This window comes from Geotrypetes seraphini, chromosome 5, assembly GCF_902459505.1.
Source record: "Geotrypetes seraphini chromosome 5, aGeoSer1.1, whole genome shotgun sequence".
Taxonomy (NCBI): Eukaryota; Metazoa; Chordata; class Amphibia; order Gymnophiona; family Dermophiidae; genus Geotrypetes; species Geotrypetes seraphini.
The window spans coordinates 207,186,188-207,201,326 of NC_047088.1; the positions used below are offsets into that span (position 1 = coordinate 207,186,188).

The following is a 15,139-nucleotide window of genomic DNA, read 5'->3' on the forward strand; positions in this document are numbered from 1 at the left end:
CATTTTAGATGTTCTCCATAATCACAGTTCAAACTACTTGACCACACCTCTTAAATATTATAGATAATTCTATAAGCTAGTCCCTGAAGTTAGATGCCACATATACAGTCTCCTGCATGGTAAATCTACACTGTTTCTTTGCTGTATAAATACCTTTACTAAAAATGTACAGTTCGCATTGTATCTTCGCTGTAAATATACAGTCTCTTACTCTGTAAACCGCTCTGAACTGTTTGTGGTACTGCGGTATATAAAAATAAAATTATTATTATTATTATTATTATATATATGTGGGTTATAGAATACTAAAAGAAAAATATATGTCCAATTTAAATTTGTAGACAGTGGCTATACTAAACTTATAAATGGTTCATATAAATTTAATAAAGGGGCCTCAAAATCCAAAAGGATCTTAACTCAAGCTGGGGGAGAAATCTCCCTTTTCTGAGTTAAAGCTATTCTCATTGGCCCTTAGCCAGAAAAAGACCCAAGAAGAAAAAACTTCAATAGGAGAAAAAGTTCTCAGACCAAAAAAACAGCAATTCAAGTGAAAAAAAGTTCATATAACCCACTGAGTACAAATTGTGAGTATATTAATCTAAAAGCTAAAGTTCTCAAAAAAAAGAGAAAAAGAAAACCGGCACTTAGCTTAATAACAGTGTATTGCTTTGGCATTCTTTCTAGTCAAGGAACGGAATAGTTTAAATTGATTTAATATATATGTTACAGGACCATTTGGATTACAATTGGCAAAACAAGGTCTCTTGTCAAGGAAAGGAATAGTTTAAATTGACTTAATGTAGATGTTACAGGACCATTTGGATTATAATCGTCGGTTGACCTGCGAGAAAGAAAAAAGAACTGTAACTCGCATGCCAGTTAGCCTTCATACTAATAATATGTAACAGCTCAGCTTATAGAATTGATACTAAACATGCTCCATTTGTGGCACCTTTATCAAGGAAACACACTAAATACAACTATTCCCCAGTGGAAAAACTTAACCAAATATTATAAACCAAAATATTCCCACTTCACCTAACAAGTTAATGAAAGTTCAATTCTATTAGCAGGAATTGGCCTCAGTAATGGAGCCTACGCGTAGTCGAAATCAATGACTGGGGTATTCAGCGTAGTTATACTTGCTCCTTAGTCTCCAATCATTGGCCTCAATCCTGTTAAGTTATTTTATTCAAAAAGATTAAATCTACTATAAATTTCTTATTTTAATGTTTTCGTTTTTTCTTTTTTCAATTTTATAACTTCTTAGCATTAAAATATTCTATTAAATTCAGTCTACCCCTTTCATTCTAATCCTTTCACTACACTCTCATTCTATTCCTTTCACTACATTGTTCTATATTTCTCATGAAACTGCCTGCTTTCCATTATATCTAATGATACTTATTTTAAACTTAGGCAACATTCATTATTCCAAAAGCCTACTTATCTTAAGACAGCACTTGTTTTTCAAAACAGCCAACGTGGCCAGCGTTTCGTGGGCACAAACTCAAACCCACTGCATCAGGACCAGATAATTCGGGAAACAAGTTGTTGCTGTTCAATGTTTATTTGAAAGCGGTCTCAATTGAGAATAATTGGAATAATGAATGTTGCCTAAGTTTAAAATAAGTATCATTAGATATAATGGAAAGCAGGCAGTTTCATGAGAAATATAGAACAATGTAGTGAAAGGAATAGAATGAGAGTGTAGTGAAAGGATTAGAATGAAAGGGGTAGACTGAATTTAATAGAATATTTTAATGCTAAGAAGTTATAAAATTGAAAAAAGAAAAAACGAAAACATTAAAATAAGAAATTTATAGTAGATTTAATCTTTTTGAATAAAATAACTTAACAGGATTGAGGCCAATGATTGGAGACTAAGGAGCAAGTATAACTACGCTGAATACCCCAGTCATTGATTTCGACTACGCGTAGGCTCCATTACTGAGGCCAATTCCTGCTAATAGAATTGAACTTTCATTAACTTGTTAGGTGAAGTGGGAATATTTTGGTTTATAACCTTTATCAAGGAGCCATGTTATAGAATTGCTCTAGTTGTGTTTTTACTGTTTTCATACTTGTTAACTGGGTTTTTCTTTTCTCTTCTAATAGGTCTTGGAAGCACACCCAAATTATCCTAAGATAAGAAAAGATATCCTGGATAAATCCCGAGCAGCTTTAAGAACTTGAGCCCCGTTTCCATGTTTCATTGAAAACAAACACATTGTTGATATCTATAATTTTTTTTCAAATTCATCTTGGAAATATTCCAAGTAAGATATATGTGGCATTTGGATTTTTTATTATATAGGGGCACATAATTGATCCTTACTGCTGATTATTTGGGGAGGGTATGGAGAAAGAACGGGCTTTTATATGTTTTTTCTCATGCTTACTTGAGGTTGTATGATATAGACCTGGTGTAGATCAGTGGTTTTATAGGACAGTATCTCACTTTTTTAACCAAATATAGAAACTGAAAATTTTACATAAAAGACATGCTGAACTTTTATACATGTTTATTTAAAAACTAGATTTTTAGCCTGTTACATTAACGGTTGCTAGAATAGATGTGTAGACTTTTAGCACAATGGGGGCTCTGAGGCATTTCTTTCTTTCTGTCTGTCTTTCTTTTTCTCTCCCTGTCCCCCTTTCTTTCTGTCTGTCTTTCTCTCTCCCTGCCTCCCTTTCTGCCTGTCGTTCTCTCTCCCTGGTCCCTTTCATTCTGTCTGTCTTTATTTCTCTCTCCCTGCCCCCTTTCTTTGTTTCTGGGTTTCTTTCTCTCTCTCTCCCTGCCCCATTCTTTCTTTCTGTCTCTCTCCCTGCCCCCTATCTGTCTGTCTTTCTTTCTGTCTCTCTCCCTGCCCCATCTGTCTTTCTGTCTCTCTCCCTGCCCCCTGTCTGTCTGTCTTTCTTTCTGTCTCTCTCCCTGCCCCTGTCTGTCTGTCTTTCTGTCTCTCTCCCTGCCCCCTGTCTGTCTTTCTGTCTCTCTCCCCCTGTCTGATTTTCTTTCATTCTGTTTCTCTCCCCTGTCTGTCTCTCTCCCTGCCCCCTGTCTCTTTCTTTTTTCTGTCTCTCTCCCTGCCCCCTGCCTGTCTGTCTTTCTTTCTTTCTGCTCTCTCCCTGCCCCCTGCCTGTCTGTCTTTCTTTCTTTCTGCTCTCTCCCTGCCCCCTGCCTGTCTGTCTTTCTTTCTTTCTGCTCTCTCCCTGCCCCCTGTCTGTCTGTCCCCTGTCTGTCTTTCTTTCTTTCTGTCTCTCTCTCCCTGTCTGTCTTTCTTTCTGTTTCTCTCCCCTGTCTGTCTCTCTCCCTGGCCCCCTGTCTGTCTGTCTTTCTGCTCTCTCCCTGCCCCCCTGTCTGTCCCCGGTCTGTCTTTCTTTTTGTCTCTCTCCCCGTCTGTTTTTCTTTCTTTCTGTTTCTCTCCCCTGTCTGTCTCTCTCCCTGCCCCCCTGTCTGTCTTTCTTTTTTCTGTCTCTCTCCCTGCCCCCTGTCTGTCTTTCTTTCTTTCTTTCTGTCTCTCTCCCTGGCCCCCTGTCTGTCTGTCTGTCTTTCTGCTCTCTCCCTGCCTCCCTATCTGTCTGTCCCCGGTCTGTCTTTCTTTCTTTCTGTTTCTCTCCCCTGTCTGCCTCTCTCCCTGCCCCCCGTCTGTCTGTCTTTCTTTCTGTGTCTCTCCCTGCTCCCCTGTCTGTCTGTCTTTCTTTCTTTCTGTCTCTCTCCTCCTGTCTGTCTGTCTTTCTTTCTGTCTCTCTCCCTGCCCCCTGCCTGTCTGTCTTTCTGTCTCTCTCCCTGCCCCCCTGTCTGTCTATCTTTCTTTCTGTCTCTCTCCCCCTGTCTGTCTTTCTTTCTCCCTGCAGTCTCGCGCACCAGCTTGTGCTTTTGTGCATGCAGCCCTTGCTCTCCCTCCTCATGCAGTGGTTCTAACAGCTAAGGCGTCTCTAAATTTGTCTCTGCGGGCTCCCTGCAGTCTCGCACACCGGCTTGTGCTTCTGCGCATGCAGCCCTTGCTCTCCCTCCTCATGCAGCAGTTCTAACATCTGAGGTGGCTCTAAATTTGTCTCCATGGGCTCCCTGCAGTCTCGCGCACTGGCTTGTGCTTCTGTGCTGCAGCCCTTGCTCTCCCTCCTCGTATAGCTGTTCTAACAACTGAGGCAGCTCTGCGAGCCTCGGTGTATCAGTTGGCACATGGAGTGAGGAAGGAGCAGGGGAGAGTTGTATTGTACTGTGCATGTGGAGGCATGGAAGCACGGAAGCACGCTAAGGGTTTTATTATTATGGATAAGCATGTAGTTAATACTAAAGATGTCTGTAGTCAGTCAAAAATCATAACCTATTTTTCTGTTAAACAGTGGGATAGTCAATCACACAAGTGGGTGACTTCATCAGCAAATCTCCTCAGTCTTGTGTTCTCCAATCATGTAATATTAGGGTTGTTGCATGAAGATGGTGATGGTATTCAAAAAGGCATGAGATAAGCACTGGAAATTCCTGTATCACAAGAGAATGGAATGAAGTATAGAGCATTTTCACTCAAAGCAAAATTTAAATGACTTTCACATTCAGAAAAACATAGGGAGGATATCTTTCATGCAGCATTAGTTTTCTGTCAAGAAGCAGGATTGTGTTGGGCAAACAAATGTGTAATGCCATCTGATGGTGCTGGGCCTGTACACTAAGTTGTCCTACAGCTCATAACTTAGTGTAAAGTTCTGAGAATGTGTGCCCCTTCCCAAATGCACAAGCTTCTCAGTTTTGTTTCTCCTGCTTTCCTAACACATTTTATTTCTTTGTAAACCTATTTTACAAAGGAGACCATAGAGATAGGGGCTCACACATTACAGACCATGCCTTGGTTTGGATGGCACCACAGGGAGCACGGGGCAGACAGAAGAGAAATTCTGGAGGTTAAGGGGCCCTGATACAAAGCCACATTAGAATTAATGTGCGCTTAATGCAGGACACATTAAAGCAATTTGCATTAATTTTGTCATTTGTGCGCACCAACCAGGCAGTATTTATTTTTTAAATGTTTTGGGAGGGTGTGTGTCATTCAGCTAGTACACCAACATTACTATGAACTAACTGAATAACACACAGTAAGGGCTCCCACATTAAAATTTTTCAGTGGCCATGCACTATTGCTGATATTCATGCATGGCCAGAAAAAGAATTAATTTAAAAAGGTCAAATTTACAGCCACACTAGAAATCTGGTTAGTGCACGTGAAAGTCCCACATTGGAATGAGCTAAGCCCATTTCCAGTGCAAAGGGTACAGCAGTCTGGACTATAGGTTTTATCCCCCTAATCGCGGGAAACTTGCAAAAGGCATAAAACAGATTCTTCAGCTCCACCTCCTTCTGTCACTAGGTAATGCCCTTTTCCATCAGTTCTTCCTCCTGCAAGTGGGTTGTGAAGGTATCTTTTTTCTGTTCTGGTTTTTTATTTTCTGATTTTTTAAATCTGATTTTGGGAGATTTTCTGGTGCCCAAGAAGCCCCCAGTATTCCTGAGGAGCATCTCTGCATGAGAGAAGATACAGATTCTGTAATCATAGATCTATAGCTGGGGGGGAACTCATAGAGCACCCCCATATTGGTCCTGAGCGATTTGCAGGTGCTGGCTGCAGCCCCCCTCCTGAAGATGCCATCTATAGTTAGTGGGGTCGAGGGTTTCAGGCTCTGAAGAGACAAGTTTCTGGAAGATCTGAATGCTTGTCTGAGGCAGAATATCTTCTCAAATCCAGCTGCTGTATGAAGCTGATGCAGGCAAGGCACCTAATTGTTTATTGTTTATTCAAAATATTTGATTAAACGCTTGGAGGGACATAATCGAAAGGGACGTCTAAGTTCGTTTAAGTCCATCTCGCAAGTCGTCCAAAGTTAAAAAGAGCCTAAGACACATTTTCGAAAGATACGTCCAACTTTTTTTTACTTTTGAAAATCGTCTAATTATATGTCCTGCCAATCGTCTAAGCCACTAAATCGTCCATCTTTATACCACATTTCCGTCCAACTTTCCGTCCAAGTCCAAAACACCTAGAACAAGCCCTGTTGGACGTGGGAGGGGTCTGCAAAGTGATGGACTGCACACCCAGACATGCCACCTAAATAGTGGGGTATCTTACAGGGCACTGCTGTGAACTTCACAAAAAGAGTGCCATGGCTTCTCCTCACTACAGCGCCCTTATAGGTGATGGTGAGCCCCCCAAACCACCTCCAGAATCCCCTAGACCCACTTATCTACCACCCTAATAGCCCTTATGGCTGCAGGAGCCACTTATATGCCAGTAAAAATGGGTTTTGGGGGTGTATAGGGCAGTGCACATGTTTAAGTATCAATGCAGTGTTTACAGGGGCTTATGGGCATGGGTCCTCCTCTCTATGGGTTCCTAACCCACCCCCAAGACGACTTAAGCTGCCTCTGTGCTGGACGACTAGGCTTTCCTATGCCCGGCTGCCAGGTGATGATGGTCTGGAGGCTGAAATTTAAAGCTGTGAATAAAATTTTTATGGGGGTGGGGGGGTTGGTGATCACTGGGGTAGTGTGTGGGGGTCTGTGTTGTGTTTGCAGTGCTTATCTGGTGAGTTTACATGGTCCATGTCTTACATGGTCTAAGTAACAACGTCCAAGTTCCGTCGATCATGGGCTGTATAACTTTTGGTTATACATGCTGTACAACTAAGTCTAAGCCAGCCCACGTCCCGCCAAACTCCCACCCTCGACACGCCTCTCGAAATGCCCCGTAAAGCGATGGACATTGAGCTGCACTATGAAGGCCTAGGTCGTTTAGAAATACATCCAAAACCCGTTTTTATTTTCGGCGCTTGGACATTTTTGGGAAATGTTCGTCCAAGTGCCGACTTAGGCCGGTTTTTGGATGTTTTTCTCTTTCGATTATGAGCCCCATATCCAAAAGTACAAAGCGTTGTACAAAGTATTTAAAAATTACAGGAAGACAAACATGTCAGCATTGTAGACATACATGTTCTAAATTATTGGACAAACATGGACTAAACAGTCAAACTCAGGCCATAAAAACAATAGGATAAGGGGGCAGTATTACAATTTTTTATAGAAAGAATACATAAAAGGAAAATACAATACGAAATGGTAGACATTGGGGAAGGGGTCTGAAAATCAACATTTGGGGGGTTTCTGGGCCAGGATTTAAGTTTCCCACCTCCAAAACATTCTTTTCTGCATTTTTTGTCTTTTGTTTTTCTCTCGGCCATTTTTGCTGCAAAATCATGATTGCGGTAGCCATCTTGGATTTTTCAATCCACTTCCATCTGCCTCAAAGACAACTCAATTTGACTCAAAATTGATAGAAATGGACTCCTCAGACTGGTTTGCCCCTATATCATGCCAAATTTAGGATGGATGGTCGGTGGAGCAGCGCCCTTGCACCATATGCTGTGGGGCACGTGAGGGGGAGGGAGGCAGGAGCACTAGTCTTAGCCCCCTCTGATCCCTCCAAGGTTGAACATAAGAAGTTGCCTCCGCTGGGTCAGACCAGAGGTCCATTGCGCCCAGCAGCCCGCACCCGCGGCGGCCCATCAGGTCTATGACCTGTCAGGTGTTCCTTGACTTAGCCCTATAATCCCCCTTTTTCTTCTATCTATACTCTTCCTAACCTATCTCTACTTTTATCTGTACCCCTCAATCCCCCTATCCTTCAGGAATTTATCCAATCCTTCTTTGAATCCCCGTAGCATACTCTGCCCTATCACAACCTCCAGGAGCGCGTTCCATGTGTCCACCACCCTCTGAGTATAGAAGAACTTCCTGGCATTGGTTCTAAACTTGTCCTCTTTCAGTTTCTCCGAGTGCCCCCTTGTACTTGTAGTTCCCCATAGTCTGAAGAATCTGTCCCTGTCTACCTTCTCTATGCCGAGTATTGGCCTTTTACTCCAACCCTTTGCTTTCTTCCTGCCATCCGTATACATCCCCTTCCACCCCTTGGTTCCACAGCTTCCTAAGCAGCCGCTTGTGGGGTACCTTGTCGAAGGCTTTTTGGAAGTCTATGGATTCCCCTTTGTCCATCTGGCTGTTTATCCCCTCAAAGAAGTGCAGTAAGTTGAGCTTAATATAATTTGGTAGTACTGGAGTACCTGATTAAATGGGGAGCTAGTAAAAAGCACTAGAGGATTAAAGAACAATCAGCATGCTGAGAGCAACTGATCAGCTAGAAAAAGCTCATAAATAAAGAGGGGGGTTCATTGGAAAAAAAATTATAGGTAGTATGTCTGAGGCTATATGACCTCGTTAGATAAGATTAATTTTTATGGGGTACTTTTACTAAGCTGCATAGGTGCTAATGCACGCCTAATACAGCTTAAAATGGTAAACTGCAGGACATGCTCAGATATCCTGTGGTAAGTGCCATTTTTGCATGCACTAATCCATGCGCTAAAACAATTTTCAGTTTTTATGAGATGGGACATGGGGGTTCCAGTCAGCACAGCTGCATTCTAATTGGTTAGTGCAGAATTAATGAGTGAGCCCTTACCACATACAAAATGCAAAATCAGTGCATGGCCATTAATACAAACTAATAGAAAATTGGCCATTTTATTGCTTTGGCAAAAATGGCCTTAGTGTGTGATAAAAACCTGCATACGGGTGCACTAAGGCCACTTTTTGTTGCACCTTAGTAAAAGGGTCCCTATATATCTTGTCTTAAACGAAAAAAAGGAATGACTAATATATTAAGCCCAGCCATCTCCTAGCCAGACACTTTAGAAAATTAGGGGTAAGGGAGGGTAAGCTCCATACACTGATAAGGGGATCAGAGGGCAGGTCATGGGAAAATTTGTTGAAATTGTCTACAAGGGTGGAGATTTTTTTACCATAAAATATACGGGAAATTTTTCATTAAAGAAATAAAAATTCAGTCTCATCCATTTTTCCATTTATATAAATGCCTTTTTTCAAATGAAAATGGCAAATTTACTCACCCCATCCCCCTTTTTAGCACCGGCCGTAGCAGTAACAGCTCCAACACTCATAAGAATTAGATGAGCATCGGAGCTGTAACTGGTGCTAAAAACCACACTACAATTTTGTGAAAGAGGGGTTTTGCTATTTTTCCCACATGAAAATTCTTCCGCTAAAGATTTTTAATGAGTGATATAGAATATTCTTGCACTTGGTTTTGGTAGCAATTACTTTGGTCTTGTATGCACATCAAGCATCTAAAATATTCTAGTGTGCTTAAATGAATAACTTTAAAACATACAATCTAATACGAACAGTGAGATGCTATCTATGGGCCCGTTTTATCAAGCTGCACTAGAGGTTTTTAGCGCAAGCAGTGGCGTACCTAGCATATGTGACCGTGCATATGTAACACCCGGGGCCCATCATTTTTTTCGATAACCCCCCCACCCCCCGGTATGAAAAACATGATTTTTAGTAACAATCCACATGTCACACAAGAGTGTACCTAGGAAAAGGCAGCATCTTACATATTGCAGTGAGCTGCACTTTAATATACCCATTGTAAAATTAAACAAGCCAGACTAGTACAGATCAATCCTACACAGTCAATCCTAACAGAAAACCATGTCTTTTCGAACACACAGAAAAACACATTCGCCTAGTATGTAATCACAAACTAACCCCTCCCCCTTTTACAAAACTGTAGTGTAGTTTTTAGCCATGGTGGTAACAGCTCAGATGCCAACACTAAAAAATGCTCTATAGTTTTATAAATGGGGAGATAGAATAAAAATACATAGACAAAGGTAGGTTAAACTGAAGCACCAAGAAGCTGGATTCTGCATATAATGCAACACCACAGAAACAGCGATGCATCTCCCCTAAAGCAAAAAAAAAAAAAATATATATATATATATATATATATATATATAATTTTTTTTCTACCTTGTCTTCTCTGGTTTCTGCTTTCCTCATCTTCTTGTCACTCTCTTCCTTTCATCCACTGTCTATCCTCTCTCTGCCCCTTCTATATGGCATCTTCTCCTTCTATTCCCTTTCCAGAAACTTTATGCCTCCTCCTTCTATCTCTCCCTTCACCTCCATTGCTCTGGCATCCATCTTCTTCCCTTCCCTCCTCCAATGGTCTGGCATCTCTCTCCTCTCCTCCCCTTCCATTTCCCACACCCCCATGATCTGGCATTTCACTCTCTCCTCTCCCTTCCCCCCACTTCCATCAGCATCTGCCCCCTTTCTCTCCCAGCAACCCAATTCCATGAAGTATCCTTCCCCCTTATGTCTCTTTCCCCTTTCCCTGCAATTCCATCAGCATCTGTCTTTTTTTTCCCTCCACCACGTTTCCATACCACCCTGCCCCCCTTTCTCACCCTTCCTTACCACTCTGACCCTCTTTCTCTCCCTTCACCACCCTTCCTTGCTACCCTGACCCCCTTTTTCTCCTTCCACCACCCTGCTATGCTCCTTTCCATCCAAATCAGCAAGGTCCCGCGACGACTACTTCTGCTGCCTCTGCTCCGGAAGAGGTAAGTGACGTTGGAGGGGGGCTGGGCCGTCAGATGCAGGGAGTTGCGGCAAGGTCTCACGATGACTGCGGCTGCCGGTCCACCCCCCTTCCGACGTCACTTATCTCTTCTGGAGCAGAGGCAGCAGTAGTCATCGCGGGACCTTGCTGCACTTCAGTGCGGCTGCCGACTCTGCTTTGAAATATGTACGGCAGCCGCACTGAAGTGCCGTTTTGAGCAGCGCGGGAGCTTCCAGACCCGGCCTGCTGTGCACCCCCTTGAAGCGTGCACCCAGGGCGGACCGCCCCCCCTTGGTATGCCACTGAGCACAAGCATGTGTAGTAAATGCTCTGATGCTCATAGAATTCCTATGAGCATTGGAGCACTTACCTCGCCAGCCCATGCTAAAAACCTCTAGCACAGCTTGATAAAAGAAGGGTAGAGTATATCACCAGACTCAGAATAAGGATTAAGGGACATGTTCGCTTAATTGCGCTAAGCAGTTAGCACAGTATTTAATGCATACTATTATTTCCCGTCAGTACGAATAGCTATTGTCTATTAAAAGTATCCATTACTGGATGGGAAGGAACAGGATGGAGTATAGCAGAGATTAGGCATGGACTGCACATTGCAGTTAGTACACTGTAATTAGCGCACACTGTCATTTATGCAATTAAAGGGCAGTTCTATGAAGGAGCACCTATTTAGGTACCAAGAAGATGCCTATCTGGAACTTATTTTACAAAGTTAATTTGGCACCCACTTTCCTTTACAGAATGCTAGCATAGCAGCACAAATATGCGCCCATAATTTAGGCATGACAGCTTGGACCAGTCATAGAGCTGATATTCAAGGGGCCACTGAAGAACTATGTTGGGGGAGTCTCCATCAAGGGTTGTATACTTAGTCCAGTGATTTTCTACTTTTTTCGTTCCGTATTTTTCCGATGGAATGAAAAAAGTCAAAAATCACTGGACTAAGTGTATAGCACTCGATGGAGACTGCCCCAACTTTGTTGGTTGGGCTGAGAACTTTTCAGCGACCACTCATAAATGCTGTTTAAATTGCTTTTAAAGAACATGTAAATTACAGTTTTTTTATCATTTACACATATAACTCTGCCTGCACCTATACTGCAAATAGAATCTACACTTTTACGCCCACCTTCAAACTATGCACCATTGCATTTAGGTACCATTTTATAGAATTGCATTTAGCTAGAATATTGAAATGTATATGCATTATGTACACACATATTGTCACCGTGCATCACTAGTTCGGGCCACGCCCAAAGTGGAGGTAGCCGAAAGAACCCAGAGCACACGGTGCTGACGAGTGGTGGATCAAATGATGAAAACACCTGAATAGTTAAAAAACTTAAACAACTTTTATTTTTTTAGGGACTCAATATTTCAACAGTTCAAAATGAGTATTGCTGGAATTCTTCTTTTTCAGACATCAAACAAAAATACAGTACTTTTGCCCAAAAGTTCACTTCACAAACAGGCTTTTATAGCTTCTCAGTGTTCAACTCACACAGCTTCCAAAATACCTTCCAAAATGGCCTCCCTGTGCCTACCCGGTCTTCTCTGTAGTTCTGCTCCCCTGGACAACAGTAAATGCTGCTTACACCAGGATACTCTTGCAGCTTAGAACTACCGTTTTTGGGTTCAAAACATTTCAAACATTTTCAAAATCAAAAATTCTCACTGGCAGTGTCAGGCTGGATTTGCCTCTGAACTCTTCTGACAGCGGAGCTCAGGGCAGAAAGGGACCCCTTCCCACAGCGACCATTGGTTGTGGTCCCTCCCCAATAGGACCCATAATCCAGCAAAAGAAAAAAAATAACCAATATTCAAAAGCTCACTGCTGGGGCTGTGCAGCACTCTTGCCACAGCCTGGAAACAATAGGAACAATATTCCCACACTGTTGGTTTCACCTGCCCCTTGTTCCCCATTCCATAACCTAGGTGAGAACAAATGGGTATTATGCTGTTCCGTATTAAACCTTCCCTGACTGGTCCTGATTCTAGGCTGAGGTGTCGGTAGTGTATTTTCATTTTGGGTCTGCATTTGCCTTTGCCTAGCCCTTGGCACAGGTGTTTTCCTATTACCCTTCTCAGTTATAGGGTCCATCCTGTGACAATATGCACATATAATCCAGTATTGTGGTCATTTACACATGTTCTTGATGACTACTCCCTCCTTTACAAAGCCGCACTAGCATATTTATTGCCGGCCACAGCAATAACAGCTCAGACGCTCATAGGAATTCTATTTTATCATGGTGCCCGGTACTAAAAATGCTAGTGCAGCTTTGTAAAGAAGAGGGTAAATGTTGGTACCCTCTTTAAAGAATTATCCCCCTTAGCACCTCAAGAGGAAGCATTAAGTTTATCTGCACTAATTGCAAATGAACTTAATGCATGATAAGACAAAATCTTTTCTGTGCAGTAACTGCAGGGGACATGCTAAGCACCGTTCCAACAGTTACTACACAGCCGTTGCACTTCCAACATGTTAATTTTGGCTAATACACAGTTAACCTGATGTATTTTAAAAATAAACAGGTTCCATTTCATTTCTGCTATCTGAGTTGCATCTTTTTTATAGGAGATATTTTTCTTGTAATGAGGTATTTTAATATGATATTTATAATGTCGATTTTTCCAGTGCAGATGCTGTTTCCAGTTCTCATTTGGAATCTATAATGGAAATCATGAAATATTTAATATTTTTTGCAACACTATGACATTAGAATTTGGAATGTTAAGAATCATTTTATTGAAAGAACTGTCCTGAAAATGTAGATTTTTTTATTGTATATATGTATGGAAACCTTATAAATAATTAGATCAGGTAGGACTACAAATGTACACTTACATATGTTGATATAATTTTATATTTATGCTATATTAGCCATTGAAGAATAAAATATTTGAAAAATCAAATTTAGTACTTGGTATTTTATTATTTATTTAAAAAATTATTTAAAATTTATTTTTATATACCACATAATAACTATGCGGTTTACAAAATTACATAAGAACATAAGCATTGCCTCTGCCGGGTCCCAGGGGTCCATCGTGCCCGGCAGTCCGCTCCCGCGGCAGCCCTCCAGGTCTATGACCTGAAAGTTTTCCCTACCTAACCTAAAATGTCCATACCCTATTCGCTCAATGTCCTGTAAGGTAAACCTCTATCTATACCCTGTTATCCCCTTCGCTTCCAGGAAGTCATCCAGTCCCTTTTTGAACCCCAGAATTGTACTCTGTCTTATCACCTCTCCGGGAAGCGCGTTCCAGATGTCTACCACCCGTTGAGTGAAGAAGAACTTCCTTGCATTCGTTATGAATCTGTCTCCTCTCAGTTTTTCTGAATGACCTCTTGTTTTAGTTGTCCCTGCTAGTCTAAAGAATCTGTCCCTCTCCACCTTCTCTATGCCTTTCATGATTTTATAAGTCTCTATCATGTCCCCTCTCAGTCTACGCTTTTCCAGGGTAAAGAGCCCCAGCCTGTCTAACCGTTCGGCATATGAAAGGTTCTCCTCACCCTTTATCATCCTCGTTGCTCTCCTCTGGACCCTCTCGAGTATTGCCATGTCCTTCTTGAGGTATGGCGACCAGTATTGGACGCAGTATTCCAGATGTGGGCGCACCATTGCTCAATACAGTGACAGGATAACTTCCTTCGTTCTGGTAGTGATACCTTTTTTGATAATGCCCAACATTCTGCTCGCTTTTTTTGAGGCCGCTGCACATTGCGCCGCCGGCTTCATTGTGTTATCCACCAATACCCCCAGATCTTTTTCTTGGCTGCCTTCCCCGAGTACCCTCCCTCCCATCGTATAGCTGTACATGGAGTTCCCCTTCCCTATGTGCAAGACCTTACATTTATCCACATTGAAGCTCATCTGCCATTTTTTTGCCCACTCACTCAGTTTGTTCAGGTCGCTCTGCAGTTCTATGCATTCCTCAACAGTTCTGACCCTGCTGGAGAGTTTTGTGTCATCCGCGAATTTGATAACTTCGCACTTCGTCCCCGTTTCTAGATCATTAATAAATATATTGAACAGCAGTAGTCCCAGCACTGACCCTTGCGGAACACCACTTGTGACCCCTATCCAGTCAGAGTAGTGCCCCTTTACTCCTACCCTCTGCTTCCTGCCCGCCAGCCAATTTTTGATCTATCTGTGCACGTCCCCTTCCACCCCGTGACTCCACAGTTTCTTCAGTAGGCGTTCATGAGGCACCTTGTCAAAGGCTTTTTGGAAATCTAGATATACGATGTCTACGGGGTCACCTTGGTCCAATTGTTTACTTATCCCCTCAAAGAAATGCAGTAGATTCATCTGGCATGATCGGCCTTTACAGAAACCATGCTGGCTTGATCTCATCAGATTATGTTTTCCTATATGCTCATTGATATCTTCCCTGATCAGTGATTCGGCCATCTTCCCCGGAACATGCATGCATATTTAAGAAATGCTAAACATGTTTCTACAAGACAAACACAAGAAGACATTAACTAATGGCATCATTATCAAAATCTTCTTTTAAATTCATCCTACAAGATGAAAACTCAAAATCCCATAAAATAATTTACAAGACAGCCCATAAATTGAGGACTTGCAAATTTTGAACAACAAATAGTTGATCTATTCATATATTCATTC

At 42.0% G+C, this 15,139-nt stretch overlaps 1 protein-coding gene across 4 annotated transcripts in view; it reads left to right on the forward strand.

The window, feature by feature from the left end:
- The window catches only part of TTC21B (tetratricopeptide repeat domain 21B), a 222,897-nt gene extending 209,504 nt beyond the window's left edge, over positions 1-13,393 (forward strand). For 2 of the 4 annotated variants that reach the window (XR_004539464.1, XR_004539466.1), the window contains 2 exons: positions 2,119-2,279; positions 13,138-13,393. Coding sequence is in view for 1 of the 4 variants with exons in the window: in XM_033944656.1 (XP_033800547.1) it covers positions 2,119-2,196 (78 nt within the window). In the remaining 3 variants the exon portion in view is untranslated. Of the gene's footprint in view, positions 1-2,118; positions 2,640-13,137 lie in introns of those variants that run through there. The other 2 variants (XR_004539465.1, XM_033944656.1) reach the window with 2 other exon arrangements.
- The last annotated feature ends 1,746 nt before the right edge of the window (positions 13,394-15,139 follow it).